Here is a 14,282-nt window from a genome sequence, read left to right as displayed (position 1 = left end):
TTTCGTGCCAATATTAACCCGGCACCAACGCAGCCGCCACTGCTGAACCGAAACCGAGCCACCGATATCCGTGCAAAAAGCTCATTATCGCATCATTTGCATTCCTTTAGATGTGACGTCGCGAGCGGTTGTTGCGGTGGTGAGTGTGATGTGCATGTGCATTTCTTGTTGTCTAGTCTATTTTGGATGAAATGAATGGGGGCATCAGAAGCAAGAAAAAACCCGCAAAAAAACAATAATAGGAAACCCCAGTAAAAAAACCGAAGTAAAAAAAACAATTGCCGACAAAGGGAAACCAAGAACTTTTTCGTCTATGTAGATACAAGATAGGACTGTTCCAAAGAAGATGGGTTGCCGTTACCCCCAAAAATAAGGATGTGTATGTAAATCAATAGCTCTTTTGGAGCTTTCTCTTTTTTTTTCTTGTCCTCCTCCCTTTCAGCCCTTTTTGCCCAAAAGCCACCACCAATGAACAAATAAAAGAAAGACAAAGAAAAAAAAGATACCAATACCAAACAAACGCCCATGCATGTGTATCCATTCTATCCCGCATCGAGCGCATCGTAAAGGCCGTCCAATAGGCTGATCCGCCCCTCTCCATCAGCCCCAAAAGACAAAATGGTGTGTGCCTTTGATAACCTTGCTGGCCAGCCCAGCTACAGTAAGTAAAGTACTGTAAAAACCACACCCCCCTAGCCTGGTCCAGTCATACTCCGAGAATGAATGTCCCTCCTCCCGAGGCTGCCAGCTCAAACGCTAGCGATGCACGCTTCGTGTAATGAATCCCTAGTCCCACAGTTTTTTTTCTCTCTCTGTCTCTCTGTCTTCATTGTGCTGGTGCAACTATCCGTATCATGGCCCCTCCCCGCTTTTTGCCCAAAGTTGTATGTACCATGTAACCATAGACACTTTGGCCTTTGTGTGGTGAGTGTTCCCAACTTTCGGCAGATGGAATATCTCAGAAAGCAGCCCAGGAGGGGGTGAGGAGGAGGAGGGGAAGATCATGATAGCTCAAACGGAGCCAACAAGCCGCAGTCCACACTGGGTAGCTGAGAGGCTAGGCTGTAGTTTAGCTGAAGAGAGAAAGAGGGCAATGCCGCAATACTGTTAGCCTGGAGCAGTAGTGCACTTCTCGTGTAAGTAACGAGAGACAGCAATGTACCAAAGCAAGCCAGTTTCTCCGCACTCAATGTTCGGAGTAGAAGAGAGAGAGAGAGAGAGAGAGACTTTGATAACTTGAACATTTTTGCTTGTGACTAGTAAGTAATACTAGGTAGGTATCTTTCCTGTATAGCAACTGTACCCAATGGGTCGGCCTGCATTAGAAGCAGAAAAAAAATAACACAGGCTAACGTGTATGTGTAATAAAATAAAAAAGGACATGGTAAAAATACACCCATTCGTAAGATTCATTGGGAAGTAAACCGCTCTAATAGTATGTCGGCAGATGTAAGTCGAAACTCTGACGGATCCAAGCTCAGCTGCTGTTTGGTGGGATGGTGGATGCATGTAGTCAGAGGGAGGAGGTAGGGGGACAGGGGTGCTGGCCTCGGTGCTTGATGACGCCGGGCTGGTGCTGGTGCTGGCGGTTGAACCGCACACTGTTTCCGTTCCCCGAGTACGAATTTGGCTTGCTTCTGAGCTCTCTAGCTAGCTGCTGCTGCTCTTCGAATTCCGTTACTCTCGCCGGCGAATCTCCTTTCGTTTCGCTTGCAGGGATGTTTTGCAGGTAGGGCATTCGTAACCATGGCGGCTGATGTAGATTCGCTTCAGGCATTTGGTGCATCGCCACCAGGTGTGAGAGGCATTGCGGCCTTCGAACCAATCTTCCTTGGCTGCGACTCCACGCTTCTCAATGTCCTCCTTGTGAAAGTCTCTCAGGTGGTCGCGGAAGTGATCGCGACGGTGGAACGGATCTCGGCGCCGCCCACAGCGGGCGTAATCGCAATGATACGAGTCCTTCTGAGACGACGGAGCGTGCTTGTGCTTGTAGTGACGGTCCAGATCGGCACGACGCTTGAAGGGCTTCGCATCGCAGCCGGGGTGGAGGCAGCATACTGGATAGTCACGGCCACTCGAGGCAAATCTATGCTCAAATCGGTTAACCACCAACAAAAATTCCCCTCCCAAATGCACAAGGCAAGGAAGCACACAACTTACGTTGGCGATTCAACTGTTGGCGAGGTCACCTCCAGGCCGGGAGTGGCATCCGGGCTGCTGTAAGCAGACGTCGCAGGCGTACTGGCGCTTGCATAAGGCGGGAGGTAAGATAAGCTGGGGGTCGGCGACGTCTGCTGTGTGAAGAAGGAGTCTGTAGACATGGGCGATGCGGGGGAGCTCGCTTCTGATCCCATTTCTGAGCCCCCGTACTGGGACAGAGGCTGTGAATCGCAGAGCTCTGGGACATCTGCCATGGAATTGTAGTCGTTGACGTCGAAGGAAAACCAGTCGCCATATGGCAGGTTCTCTTCAAACAGCTGCGCTTCTTCAAACGTCTGGCTCTCGTCGTACAGCCGAGCCTCGATGCAGAGCTGGCTGTACGTACTGAGTTGCATATCCTCGGTCATGGTGTCCGGTTATACGACAGAACGTCAATGACTGAGCAAACAATGGCTAAAAAACAGGCTGAGCTGCTGTCGTCCCTGCTGAAATGGACAGTTGGGGCAAGCAATTCGCTTGTGTGAGTCCGGTGAAGCTGTGTAGTGTGTAGTGTGTATGTGGGTGAACCCAATTGCCAAGTGAAGTCAAAGTAGCGACGACTCTTGGAGGTAGTAAAAGAAAAGATGGGGATGTGAATTGGAATAGTTATAAGGCGGCACCGAGAGCCAAGAGACGAGGGCAGTCGGTGGCTTATGAGTCCAATGGCTCGAGGGAACGATGTAGCGGGTAGTCTATATGCAAGGCCTGCCAATCTGGGCGTGACCAGGGGGAAGGCCTGTGTTTATTTCGACACAACCCAGATAACGAACCTTGAACCTCGTACTTTCGGGGTAACATCTGTGCCAAGCTTCTAGAAGCTATCTAGATTTACCGCCTATGGAACCCGGCAGGGCGGAAATGGGTCTCAAACGTGGCGCCTCTTCAGAAGTACCTCCTCCAAAGCGTGACGTAGAGAAGCAGTACACACTAAGACGTTAGTCGATACACAGCTTTGTAGAGGGGCGTCCAGCAAGTCGAGGTATCGGGCTTGGCAACTTGGTATCAAACCGGACTCCGCCAAGTACCGCCCAGTAGGTTTGGCAGGGACTGGACGCTGTGCGACATGCAGAATGGTCAGAGCCATGTGGAGATGGATGGTCAGACCCTGGAAACCGTTTGGGACAGCCGAGAGATCATCAATGAGCAGCCAGGAGGAGGCATACTCTATTCTCACGCAGCAACAACTCGGCAACCACATGCGGTCCCCTCCCAAAGCCAAAGCCATCGCGACCTTGAGCCAATGCCATGTGGCTAATGCCATTTGACGTCTATTTCTGACTTCACGGTTCCCGCATCCGGCGTCGCTGGAGTTGCCATTTAATCCTAATTCATGAGTTTGACAGCCCGTGCGGCTGAACTATGGCTGGCGATGGCTTTCAAGCCAAGCCAATCCAATCCAACCCGACACTTCCATCCGTGGTGCCAGCTGTTGTTCTCAACGTGGTGAACTTGGACCGTTATCCCGCTAGTACTATAGTTACAGTACGAGGAAGTCGTCGAGGACGTCGTGTATCGTATATTTGCCGTGGGTCATTCCGATTTTTCAGGACTGGCAGCACAGACTCCGCCAGAATAGTTGGGGAGTTCCACTCCCAGGATCACCCCCTGCCAGCCCCTTCTTATCCGATACTATCAGAAATGATGGCAATGCGTAATGTTGCATATACCATAGGCATTCGAATTCGGCATCTTGAACTGCCCTCCCAGGACAGCATTTGGTGGAGCGCGACTGCAGAGTGGCCGGGCACTAAAACTAGCGAGGATCGAAGTCACAGTGTTCATCGTGAAAACTTCAGACTCGGCTCATTCGGCAGCGCTAGACATCTGTATGTTGCTCCATGCTCATTGGCCAGCGAGGCCAGCGACGATACAATAAACCGTTGCAAGGAGGGAAAAGGCACCAAGGTCTAGGTTTGTGATCACAACATCATGCATACAAAACACGGGTAGTCTTGACGGATGTATCCACAGGAGTCATCCCAAATAACAACGTCGTGTTTTCAGACCGAGAAGTGCAGCCACCGACACGGCCAAAGATCACCAGGCGGCTAGTCACCCTGTCCAAACATATGTGTTGCTCTGTACCCAGCTCGGCAGATGTTCTGAACACGCAAGAACGTCCATGCCTCTAATGGAACGATCCTATTTGGGTAAAAAGATTTGTCTACGTAGGGGTTAGTACAAAGACCTGGGCTTCAAAGAAAAGTACCTCTGGGGCCCCTCTCAACCCCCACCTTATGTGCGAAGTATGTATGCAGCTCACGAATCCCGAATCCCAAAGGCCAGCACGGGGGCCAGCCCTGGTCGTGAGCCTCAAGATGCAGCTACCAGTATTAGTGGCTGTACAGTCATGTCGGCAACAGATGTTGTTCCACTAGCGAGCCAATAATGGATCAATAACCGTTGGTCCTGGGAGGGGGGGTGTGCAGTTGGCGCCATCCAGGTACGAGTTACCTGGTGTGGTGATGTCTCGAGGAAGACGTTTTCGTATCAAATATTGGTTGTACTGCAGTTCGCCAGTGGGACTACTACAAGACAAGTAGTAGGCGCCAGATGGATTGCCGCAACATACGAGCGGCTGTCTCTTGAAACCACAGCTCGAAAGTGTTCTATAATACCGGCCGATGCCGAGCTTGGGCCACTTTGAGTATTCGATGTTGTAACAGAGCGGGCTTCCAGGAAGGGATGATACTACACAACAATGAAGCACTGCAGTGCAATGCAAAGTACCCCATCTCGGGCATGGTGCAGGATGACCCGACATCTCATAGAAGGGGTGTGGTTGAAATCGATCTCTTGAGCCTTGTACCACCGCGGTTGACACTGTAAGCCAGAACTTCACTTACACACATCACCATCATTCTTTTCCTCTTCTAGACTGCTTCTTCGTCAAGAGGATCACTCATGATTGAACCTTCTTTGTCGGCGTGCTCCGAGATGGCTGATATGTGTAAGCGTTATTCATCGGGCGTACGTGTTCGAAGCTGGATGGATTTTTCCATTTCCCTCTCATTTCGGGCCCTAAACAAGGAGCCGTCCCTAATAATGTGTCTGTTGAATGCCTATTCGTGCTCCCGGGCAAGCAATGGAGTAAGCGGTGACAGGCTATGTCCCCCACCCTTTTTACAACGTGGCGTGCAAAGCACCAGAAAATCTCTGCATCCTGAAGCCATCACAACGGCAAGCCTCGGTGGTGTTTGGGGGGTGGTTTGGGCCGTAGATCAGGAGGGTTTCCGAAGCCAAGCCTGGGTGATCGTCATGCAGTCTTGCGTACGCGCGTGCCCATTGATTGGTCCTCGTGGCCCTCTGAAGCATCCTAGCACAGGCGGGCATAAAATCTTGCCGTCATGGGTGGTGATATGGGCCTGGGCGGGCGGCGGACGAGTAGCAGAGCAACACAGGGGGAGAATCCCATCACCTGCAACTAGCCCCTTTATCAGCCGTCTTGCAGAAAAGCCAAAAGCCAGGACAGTAATTGCCAGGGGCGATCTGACAACCTAGACTTACAGCGGCAACACCACACATGATCTGCCCGTTGCCTCGTGCCCAAGGAAGCTTATCAGATGGGCGAAGAAGCCGGTGGATTGTTCCGGCAGCCTCCCGCAAGTTGAAGCCGTTGGACGCACCAGTCCTTCCCGGGCTGAATGCCGGAGAAATGGAGGTTTTGAAGGCATCAGACTTTGCCTTAATTTGTTCGCTCACTATGCCGTGCTGAGACAACGTGCATCAGCACCCATCAGCATCAGCATTAGGTTAGCATTAGGTTAGCACTCCAGCGGGTGTTTGTGCGCCAATAAACCTGGGCACGTCACGATATCGAGGAAACAGCTTGCGAAGCCGTGCCATCTAACCGGAGGCGGTCAGAGTCAAAGAAGAGGATGGAACAAATAGCAAAACAAGGTGCGTCTGCCGTGGCCTCAAACCGCAAGACCCCCAAAACGCCCGGGTTATCATAAGGTTGGCAGCTAGAAGCAAAAAAGGAAAAAAGGGAAAAGAAAATTCTTCAAAGACAGCAAGGAGCAGCATTTGGGCTCGACCTCCGATAAGTGGAAAGAAAATGACAGGATGCAAGATGTTGCGCCTTCCCAAAGCGCTAGGACGGTTTGGATGACGGCAAGTGAAGGAGCATTCGGCAAACGCTGGCGGAAAATGGAAAATGGAAGCAGCAAATGAAAAAACAAGGTTTTGATTGATTGATTTAATTAGGAGAAACCGGAAAATACCACAAACACCAAATCCTGTGCATACAAGCCATGCAGATTGCGGGTGTACTTTTCTGTATTAGACAACATTAGACAACACAGACAGGGAGTACGGCCGACGCTATGACGTGGGCTGGGCGGTTCTAGAAGACGCCTTAGTCTCTCTTTTTTCTTTCAGGCTAATATTGTCATCGGATCCTTGTTGATGCTACCTGCGTGCTACTGTATAAGTCTGCATCTGCATGAGACTTGCATGCTACGGTGGCATCCGGCAGATGGCCCGAACAAATACGAATCAAAAGCCTTCGTGCTTGTCTCTCTTGTCTCGTTTGGCTCTCCAAATTTTGCCTCATGACCTCCGCAGCAAACACCGCCCTCGATCCGAGATGAAGGAGCCTTGCCGAGTTTAGATGCCCTTGTCTGCATTGAGTGCGTGGATGCACTTGAAGACGTTGCCATCCTTGGCAGCCTTTCCAACCTGGGTATCTTTGATATCTTTGATTTCCTTGGCACCGTTGATATCCTCGCCATCCCTGCCATTGTTGATATTGATATCCTCAACAATTTCTCCGTTTTCATCACCACCACTATCATCATCATCACCATCCTCATCATCCTCCCCAGCGGGCCCAACTAGCGCCGCGTCTCGACCAGCCTTCCAATTCATCCGCTCCTTGGAAACAGGTACGTCACCAAAGATCTGGGCCATGCTGATCCAATGCATGCAGTGCTGCAGAAGCTCCTCGTTCTGGCTGACCCTGGTCTCGTATGCTTTGATAAGCAGCTTCTGCTGGTCAACCTCCTTCTTCAGATCCTCAATCTTCAACTCCAGTTCCTCCATGAGCTCGTACTGCGCATCTTGCTCGGCGCGCAGACAGCCTAGTTCGCCTGTGGTGGTCCATCCAGCGGGAGTCTCGGGGCGGCGGTCGTAGCGGCTGGTGTCCTTGTTGAAGAGCAGCGTAAAGGTGTTGGCAACCTTGGTGAAGACGTTGGCTTTGAGGTTGACGGTGCTGGGATCAGTGGCTTCAGTGCTCTCGTTAGAGTTTTGCTCGATTTCGGGAGAGGATGGAGTCATTCTTCCTTGTTGATTGGCAGAAGAGCCCTTCTTCTGCTCCTTCTTGTACGAGTTGTCCTGCCACGACACAGCCTTCGAGTCGCTACCCATGATTGTAATGATCCTAATCCATTGAATTAGCCATTGTGAAAAATGTCTTGGTAACATGGCAATGTACTCACAGTAAAGTAGGTTCAGGTCCTGATCTTGATCTCTCTTGAGAGTAGTGGAAGAGGTTGTAGGAGGAAGCCCGTCACCCCAAGGACTCGAGAGGAAGAAATGGTTTATATCCTCTCAGGATCGAACAAACGAAAACAAGCGAAAACACAACAGCCACAAAACAGTGAATTCACTCGTCATTTCATCCAATCCTCAACATCAAACGGAATTGATATCCTGTAGTGAATCACAGTTGCTGCCACTGAACCCACACGCCCCCCTTTCTGCAAACAGAATCCCGTAACTCTACAGTTTCGTCTCCAATAACAAGATTTCCCAATGTAGAGCAAGACTCCCAATGTACTCAAGTGCATCAATTTCGTTTGCTCGATCGAGCTTCATCGTACGATCTTCCATCATACCCACAATTCCACCCCCTCCTTTCTCGCCTCGATGCTACCATGCCAAGACGTCCAACCAACTCCAACCTAAACAACAACACACACAAGTTTAGTGATGAAAACACCATTACAGAGAGCTAGGACTAAAATACCACTCACCAATTCTCCTAGCATCTCATCCCACGTAAAACCATCGCTGATAATGAAGCCCCCCAAGAACAGTGAACCTCAAGATGATGAATGCTCAACACGCAAAACATATAAAACAACACATATAAAACAACAGTTCCTCTAAACAACCTAGCTCCCGACATGCCAATCTCGATCCCATGTGGATCCTTGCCCCCCAATCTGTCACATACATACAGCCTCTTCTCCGGCCCGTACCTGCAGTGGACACGCGGAAACTATCACTCAGATGTGAGATCTAGAGCGCGCTGACAGCATGAAAACATGGGATTTGCGGATCAGATCATCGGCATCTGGATGTATATACACACATACCATACGCACACAGATGCGAATGCGAGCGCACATCTCCACTTGCTCAAAAGAGTGGTGAGATTATACTTTGGCGAGTCATGCCTCGACATGATGCAGATACAGTAGCATTCTGGCCCCCTTTTTTTTTTCTCGCGTCCGTTTTTTTCCCCGCTTCACTCTGAAATCCCGAAGTCGCGAGGGGGTTTCGAGATAGGCATCTGCAAGCATCTTGACTCGGTGGAGAGGAGGGGGACTCTGTGGGGGGACGGGATAGGCCTCCCGTACTTTCGTATCTCGATCGTGCAAAATCGCCACCTTCAGCCGCCAACGCCAACCCCACGGCTATGCCTTTGAGCTAATAAGAACCCCCGTCAACTGCTATCATGAGGACGCTGCCATAGGTGCCAACAGCCACGTTGTGAGGAGGTCTTGGCATATCTTAGCGACTGTCCGGGGTGAACTAGGGACTTTGGGAGCTGCCATTCAGCTTTCGAGCTGAGTTGTGGTCTCTGTCCGCTTCGAGTCCCTTTTGAGTCTGTGCATGGGGAGGCTGTGCTTGCCACACTCTCTTTTGTTCCAAGAGCCAGCATGTTACTCAACGACTCCATAGTCCCTGCAGGGCGCTAAAGTGTGATGCGCCAAAGAACCCAGTCGTGGAATGAGAGGGCATACTCAACCTAAAGTTAGCATCTGAAGCCGATGACCCCAAGTCGTCGAGTCAGGCCCTGTTGTATCAACTCAATTAGCATCCTAACAACTTCTTTCCACAAGTATCGCATCATTCACACTCTAACAAGCAAAGAGTGAAGGAGGAGAAAAGCCAAAAGGGCAAACAAATTCCCTGTGCGGATGAAAAAAGGCCGCCTCATATGGATTATTCTGGCACTAGTTATTCCCGTTTGAGAAACCCAACTTTGGTAGCGCATACTCGCGGCTACTATGATGCTCTCTTAGAACTCCCATAAAGAAAAGATGAAGAAAAGGAAAAACCCTCATGGAAAAGTCACGGAAACAAGAGCGAAAACAACATGTAAGTCCCAGCCTAGCCCGTGCGTCCCATCATAAAAGCCAACAACTGTCCTAAATGTCATCCTCGAGAAATTTGTAGGCAAACTTGAAGTCTGCCTTTCTTCGGTTCATCCTATTGTAGTATGTTAGCGCAAGTTCAACTCGGGTATAGCCGAGAGGTAGTCTTACCAAGTGCTCTCGTAATCAAAGAACCGGTATGTGCCCTGCTCGAACTCTTCGGTGATGTTCTTGGGCTCCTCGTGTCGCTGGAACCATGTCTGGTATTGCTTATGGAACCGCCAGCTCTGGTCTTTCAGCGCCTTTGCAGCCAAGTATTGCTGTGCTGTTCCTTGCTTGTAATAGAATACGTAGAACAGCGTGTCGGGATCTATCCTCGAGTAAAGCCGGGGGTCATCGAATATGGGCAATGGCTGTGTGGGGAATCCGGATCCAGTTTGCGGCACAGGTAGGTCAGGGCGATACGTCCTCGGGATGTCGGCTTCGAAGGCACTTGGATAGCTGAGTTGACTCGACTTCATAAGACTCAGAGTGGACTGCGATAGAGGCTGATACGGCCGTTTTCGTGCCGTCTCATACGAATCAACGAGGTCTTGTAAAGATGCAGGTAGGTGGTAGATGGACTCCTCTTCACGCTCTTCCGTAATAGACTTGACACCGTTTGTGGATCCGTTGGTATGAGGGGCTGCGTTTGGACTGTCAGCAGAGACGCCCTAAGTGATGACGATGGAGATGGAAATGGGACTGATGAAGGGATGAAGATGAAACAAATCTTGTCTTCTAAATAACTTACCGGTACTAGACTCCGATTGCGATGCCTCCGAGGTAGCCGGTTGCTTTCCTGATGCCTTTGATTTCTTCGTCGGCTTCGTACTTGGAGGCTCGGCATTCTCGTTGGCCACGGGTGCGGGTGCCGGGACCGGTGCAGCCACAGGCGCGGGCTGCTTGGGTTCGGAGGATTGTGGCGTCGGAGCCTGAACGGGCTGCACAAACGAGACGGCAGGGGAGTTGGTTGCGCTCGTCCTCGACTGCGCGGGGGGCAGCGGCGAGATGCCCATGTTGAAGCCAGGTGGTGGTGGCAGAGGAGCAATGCCAACGTTGTTCTTATCGCTGGCCGCCGCTGCGGCCGCGGCAGATGCATACTTGAGCCCCTCCCCTGCCGGCCTTGTGGGGATGGAAGCAGGCTTCATGGCAGGGCTACCGCTCCCCCCATTCCCTATCGTTGATAACGGTGTATGCAGTGTCGCCAGTGCCGGTAAGGGGGACTTGGATGCCGATTTCCCCCGCGTTGACGACGCCACGGAGTCGGTATCCTTGACGGCCTTCTTCGCTTTAGGCGGCGGTTCGAGATCGTGGACGTCGTCTTGTATGGACTGGGTGTCTTGGGATGAGTTCTTCTCCGTGTCCTGGCCCATGCCAAAGACGCCTTCCTCTTCTTCCAGGTCCAGCTCGTCGTAGATTTCCTCGTCGTCAATGTAGTCTTCGTTCATACCGTCGGACACATAGTAACTGATTTGCTCTTTCAAGCCTTCGACCTGATCGGTGTCGATGCCTCCGTTCTCCAGCGTTCTTCGGATCAGCTCCAGCTTGCCTTGATGCCACTTGTGTCGTTCGATGATCTGGTCGATCTCGGCCATGCGGTTCTCTTGGGCGGTCTTGTTCTTGCCCTTTTTCAGGGTGGCTTGTATGGATTCGTTCTCGGCCTCTAACGTCTCGATCTGTAGCTCCAGCTCATCAACCATGTTGCTCAAAAACTCGCATGCCTCGACTTTGGCCTGTTCTTTGGGATCCAATTTCGCGGCGGCCTCGAGGCCCACTTTGGAGTATGCCTTCGTCTTCATGGCCTTCTCCACGGCCTTGAACTTTTCCATTTGCTAAAAGGGCGAGAGAGAAAAAAAAGTACATCAGTATGCGCCGGAACATGCATCAATGCCCAACATTACTGGGGGTCCACCAACAGTCTCAATCAGTTTGCGGTGCTCCAATAAGGGAGCCTTGTCCTTGATGTCGTTGCTGGCGGCCCATGTTTTGATCTGGTCGCGCAGTCTTTGCAGCTTCTTGATTTCGCGCTTGAGGTTGTCTTCCAGCTTCTCCTTCTGGGCCGGGTTATTTGACTGCTCAATCTTTTCGTAAATGGCCTCGAACTCGGCAACGCCTTCCGCCACCTTTTTGAAGCACTTGTCGACTTCTTGTTGTAGTTTCCTCGCCGCCATTTTGTCGGGAGGGGGAGGGAGAAAAGCCCGAGCGGCGTCCTTTCCGGTTTGTGCTTTGTGCCTGTGAAGTTTCCGCAGCGGTCCTGCAAAGGGGGTGCAGTGAGAGTTTCGTCAGAGGGGAGGTCGAGACTTGGTCCGTTTTCGTGGGGCAACCTTTATGGCCAAAGGTATGCAGGCGAGATCCGGCATGCGCCACGTGACAGTTGCGAGGCACAAGTGCGCGGCAAAGAAGCGACTGAGGCGGCCGTCTCGAGAGGTGATTCCGGAGCGCTGTCCAGACGTCGTGGTGGCGATATTGAGCTGGAAAAGCCTTTGAAAGCGTTGGACGTGCGAGATTGAAGTTGATGAGGCCAAGTCGCGAGGCTGCACGGGCTAGCAAGCGGCATGTACCGATTGCTGTGCGGCAATTAGCCGATCGAACAAGGATTGCAGCGGAAAATTATTGAAAATGTGGTATAACTCCGTTTGAATGACATTATCGATTATGAGATCTTCCAGATGACACAATTGGCTGTTTTATATACAAAAATTCTTAGAATTCAGCATGGGTTTCCCCATCAAATTCAATTGTCTCTATCATGAGGTACTTGCGCCGTGTGGGATGTCTGATAAGTGGCTACGCCGTTACTCACATGACACAAGACTTTGATACGCGATTCAAGGCATTTATAAAGTGATTAAGGAATCTTTTCCTGCCAAGGCGTTGATAAATCTCCGGTCTCGCTACGGAGTTTCTTCTTTTGTATCTGTACTCTTTAACTACATTTCTTGTCCAGCGGATAGATAACCCTGTCTCTCTTTTGGTTCCCGCTGAGTGAGGGGGAGCAAGGCTGTCAAATTTAAGTTTCTACCCTATTCTTCCTCTAAAACATTCCAACCTTTTGCGGTTTTGGTGGCACAAAGCGCCTAGTTCCGAGACCGGCTGTCATAATGAAGGGTAGGTAAAAGCTTCCTACTCTTTTATCTGGACAAGATTCCATGTATACAAATTACAGTAGCATGACAATGTTATCTAATACTTGCAATGTGAAGCAATAATCCAGCGTGTGCTCTCTGCGTCTGTGACGGTAGAAAAGGAGCTCGTGTCGTCCATTGGCCGAGGCGTGCTCGTGTTTGCCGCGGTTGCGCCAGGCGACACAGAAAAGGAGGCTGATTCACTGGCCAACAAAGTTGTCAAGATGAAACTTTGGGACGACGAGGATGGAGGACGAGTAAGTGAAGGCTCCCTGTTGGGCTGTGAGACATAGACATAGCTAATGGCGGTGATTGGCGACAGTGGAAAAGGAGTGTAACAGACATTGAGGGCGAGGTTCTCTGCGGTGAGTACTAGCTTGGCCGTCTTTTCGGCATGTTTCAAAGCTCATGGACGAAATATCCAGTATCTCAGTTTACGCTGCTGGCAAAGACGAAGAAGGGTACCAAGCCAGATTTCCATGGCGCGGCGAATCCCGAAGAAGCGAGTCGGCTGTATCACTACTTTGTCCAGAAGGTCAAGGACATGTACCAGGTGGATCGAGTCAAGGACGGCAAATTCCAGGCCATGATGGAGGTTGCCCTTGTTAACGATGGACCGGTAAGTCACTGCTGGGCCAGAGTTGGTCTCTCATCGTTGATGCTGATGTCGGTTGAAATTAGGTTACCTTGGAGCTCCAAGCCGGCGCACCGGTGTCTGAGAGGTAGTGTGAAACCGGATGATGGCGACATGATACATACGATGAATGGCATAGAATTCAATACAGTGTATAGACTATATGGATTGCCTTGTTTGGAATGGATACAAGATGTTAATATAGAGCGATTGGGACTACTACTTGATGCCTAAACAAGTGCCGGGCTACAGCTGGTGATGATGATGATTCAATAGCGGCATGTTAGTTCTACCTACTAAGGTAGGTAGGCCACCACAGGTGACTGGTCACTTGCATCCAATTGATTTCAAATTTGAGTGCTATTCCATACAGCAGTAATATGGGGAGAAAGGAAAAACCCCCGATGCCATTTAATGTTCGGACACATGGCTGTTTCGTGAGCCTAATCACCCATCCTACCTCATAATTGTACCGCAAGTTGTTGGTGACAAGGTTACTTCTCATGCATACATGTACCAATGCATGCAGATTACATACATACAGTACATACTCGCAAGCATGATGCTGTAGATTATGCACATGCTGCTCCCTTGTAATCTACAGCGGTTCTCATTGATTGTACTCAAATATAGCCCGGCTTGATATGGTAAAGGTAGGGAGGTAGGGCTGCAATGATGTGTCTGTACCGCATGTACATCATATCGCACCCATGCAAATGCGCTGCGGCCCAGAAGCACCAGCCAGTCACCTCTGCTAGAAACTTCCACGGCGGCGGGGGTTGGACACTAACGCTGCCACTAACACCATTGGCGAATCCCCACTGCAAGCACTGAAATGATGCCTGACCTTGCCGATGGAGGGGCAGCCCGGAAGCATCAATGGAGGGGCAGCGGCAGTGAAATTGAGTCGAAGAATCCATTGAACCGATGTCAGCAACAGTTGGGCTTACAGGTATA

At 50.7% G+C, this 14,282-nt stretch overlaps 4 protein-coding genes across 4 annotated transcripts; 1 reads left to right on the top strand and 3 right to left on the bottom strand.

The window, feature by feature from the left end:
* Nucleotides 1–1,677: 1,677 nt before the first annotated feature.
* On the bottom strand, nt 1,678–2,567 carry T069G_04208 (uncharacterized protein; the record flags this gene model as incomplete). The annotated part of the gene is made up of 2 exons (XM_056171418.1): nt 1,678–2,086; nt 2,161–2,567. The coding sequence occupies 2 exons, from the start codon at nt 2,565–2,567 to the stop codon at nt 1,678–1,680; spliced, it is 816 nt and encodes a 271-aa protein (XP_056032310.1).
* Nucleotides 2,568–6,807: 4,240 nt separating this feature from the next.
* T069G_04207 (uncharacterized protein) lies at nt 6,808–7,566 on the bottom strand (the record flags this gene model as incomplete). The annotated part of the gene is made up of 1 exon (XM_056171417.1): nt 6,808–7,566. One exon carries the CDS (start codon nt 7,564–7,566, stop codon nt 6,808–6,810), a length of 759 nt encoding a protein of 252 aa, XP_056032309.1.
* Nucleotides 7,567–9,578: 2,012 nt separating this feature from the next.
* T069G_04206 (NOT2 / NOT3 / NOT5 family domain-containing protein) lies at nt 9,579–11,737 on the bottom strand (the record flags this gene model as incomplete). Its single annotated transcript, XM_056171416.1, has 4 exons — nt 9,579–9,639; nt 9,696–10,209; nt 10,318–11,398; nt 11,483–11,737. 4 exons carry the CDS (start codon nt 11,735–11,737, stop codon nt 9,579–9,581), a joined length of 1,911 nt encoding a protein of 636 aa, XP_056032308.1.
* A 930-nt stretch (nt 11,738–12,667) lies between these two features.
* On the top strand, nt 12,668–13,417 carry T069G_04205 (d-Tyr-tRNA(Tyr) deacylase domain-containing protein; the record flags this gene model as incomplete). Its single annotated transcript, XM_056171415.1, has 5 exons — nt 12,668–12,674; nt 12,770–12,948; nt 13,014–13,056; nt 13,117–13,310; nt 13,373–13,417. 5 exons carry the CDS (start codon nt 12,668–12,670, stop codon nt 13,415–13,417), a joined length of 468 nt encoding a protein of 155 aa, XP_056032307.1.
* Nucleotides 13,418–14,282: the final 865 nt, after the last annotated feature.

Source organism: Trichoderma breve, chromosome 2 (genome assembly GCF_028502605.1).
Source record: "Trichoderma breve strain T069 chromosome 2, whole genome shotgun sequence".
Taxonomy (NCBI): Eukaryota; Fungi; Ascomycota; class Sordariomycetes; order Hypocreales; family Hypocreaceae; genus Trichoderma; species Trichoderma breve.
The sequence above is the reverse complement of the archived record's forward strand: the minus strand, read 5'-3'. Positions and strand labels throughout refer to the sequence as shown.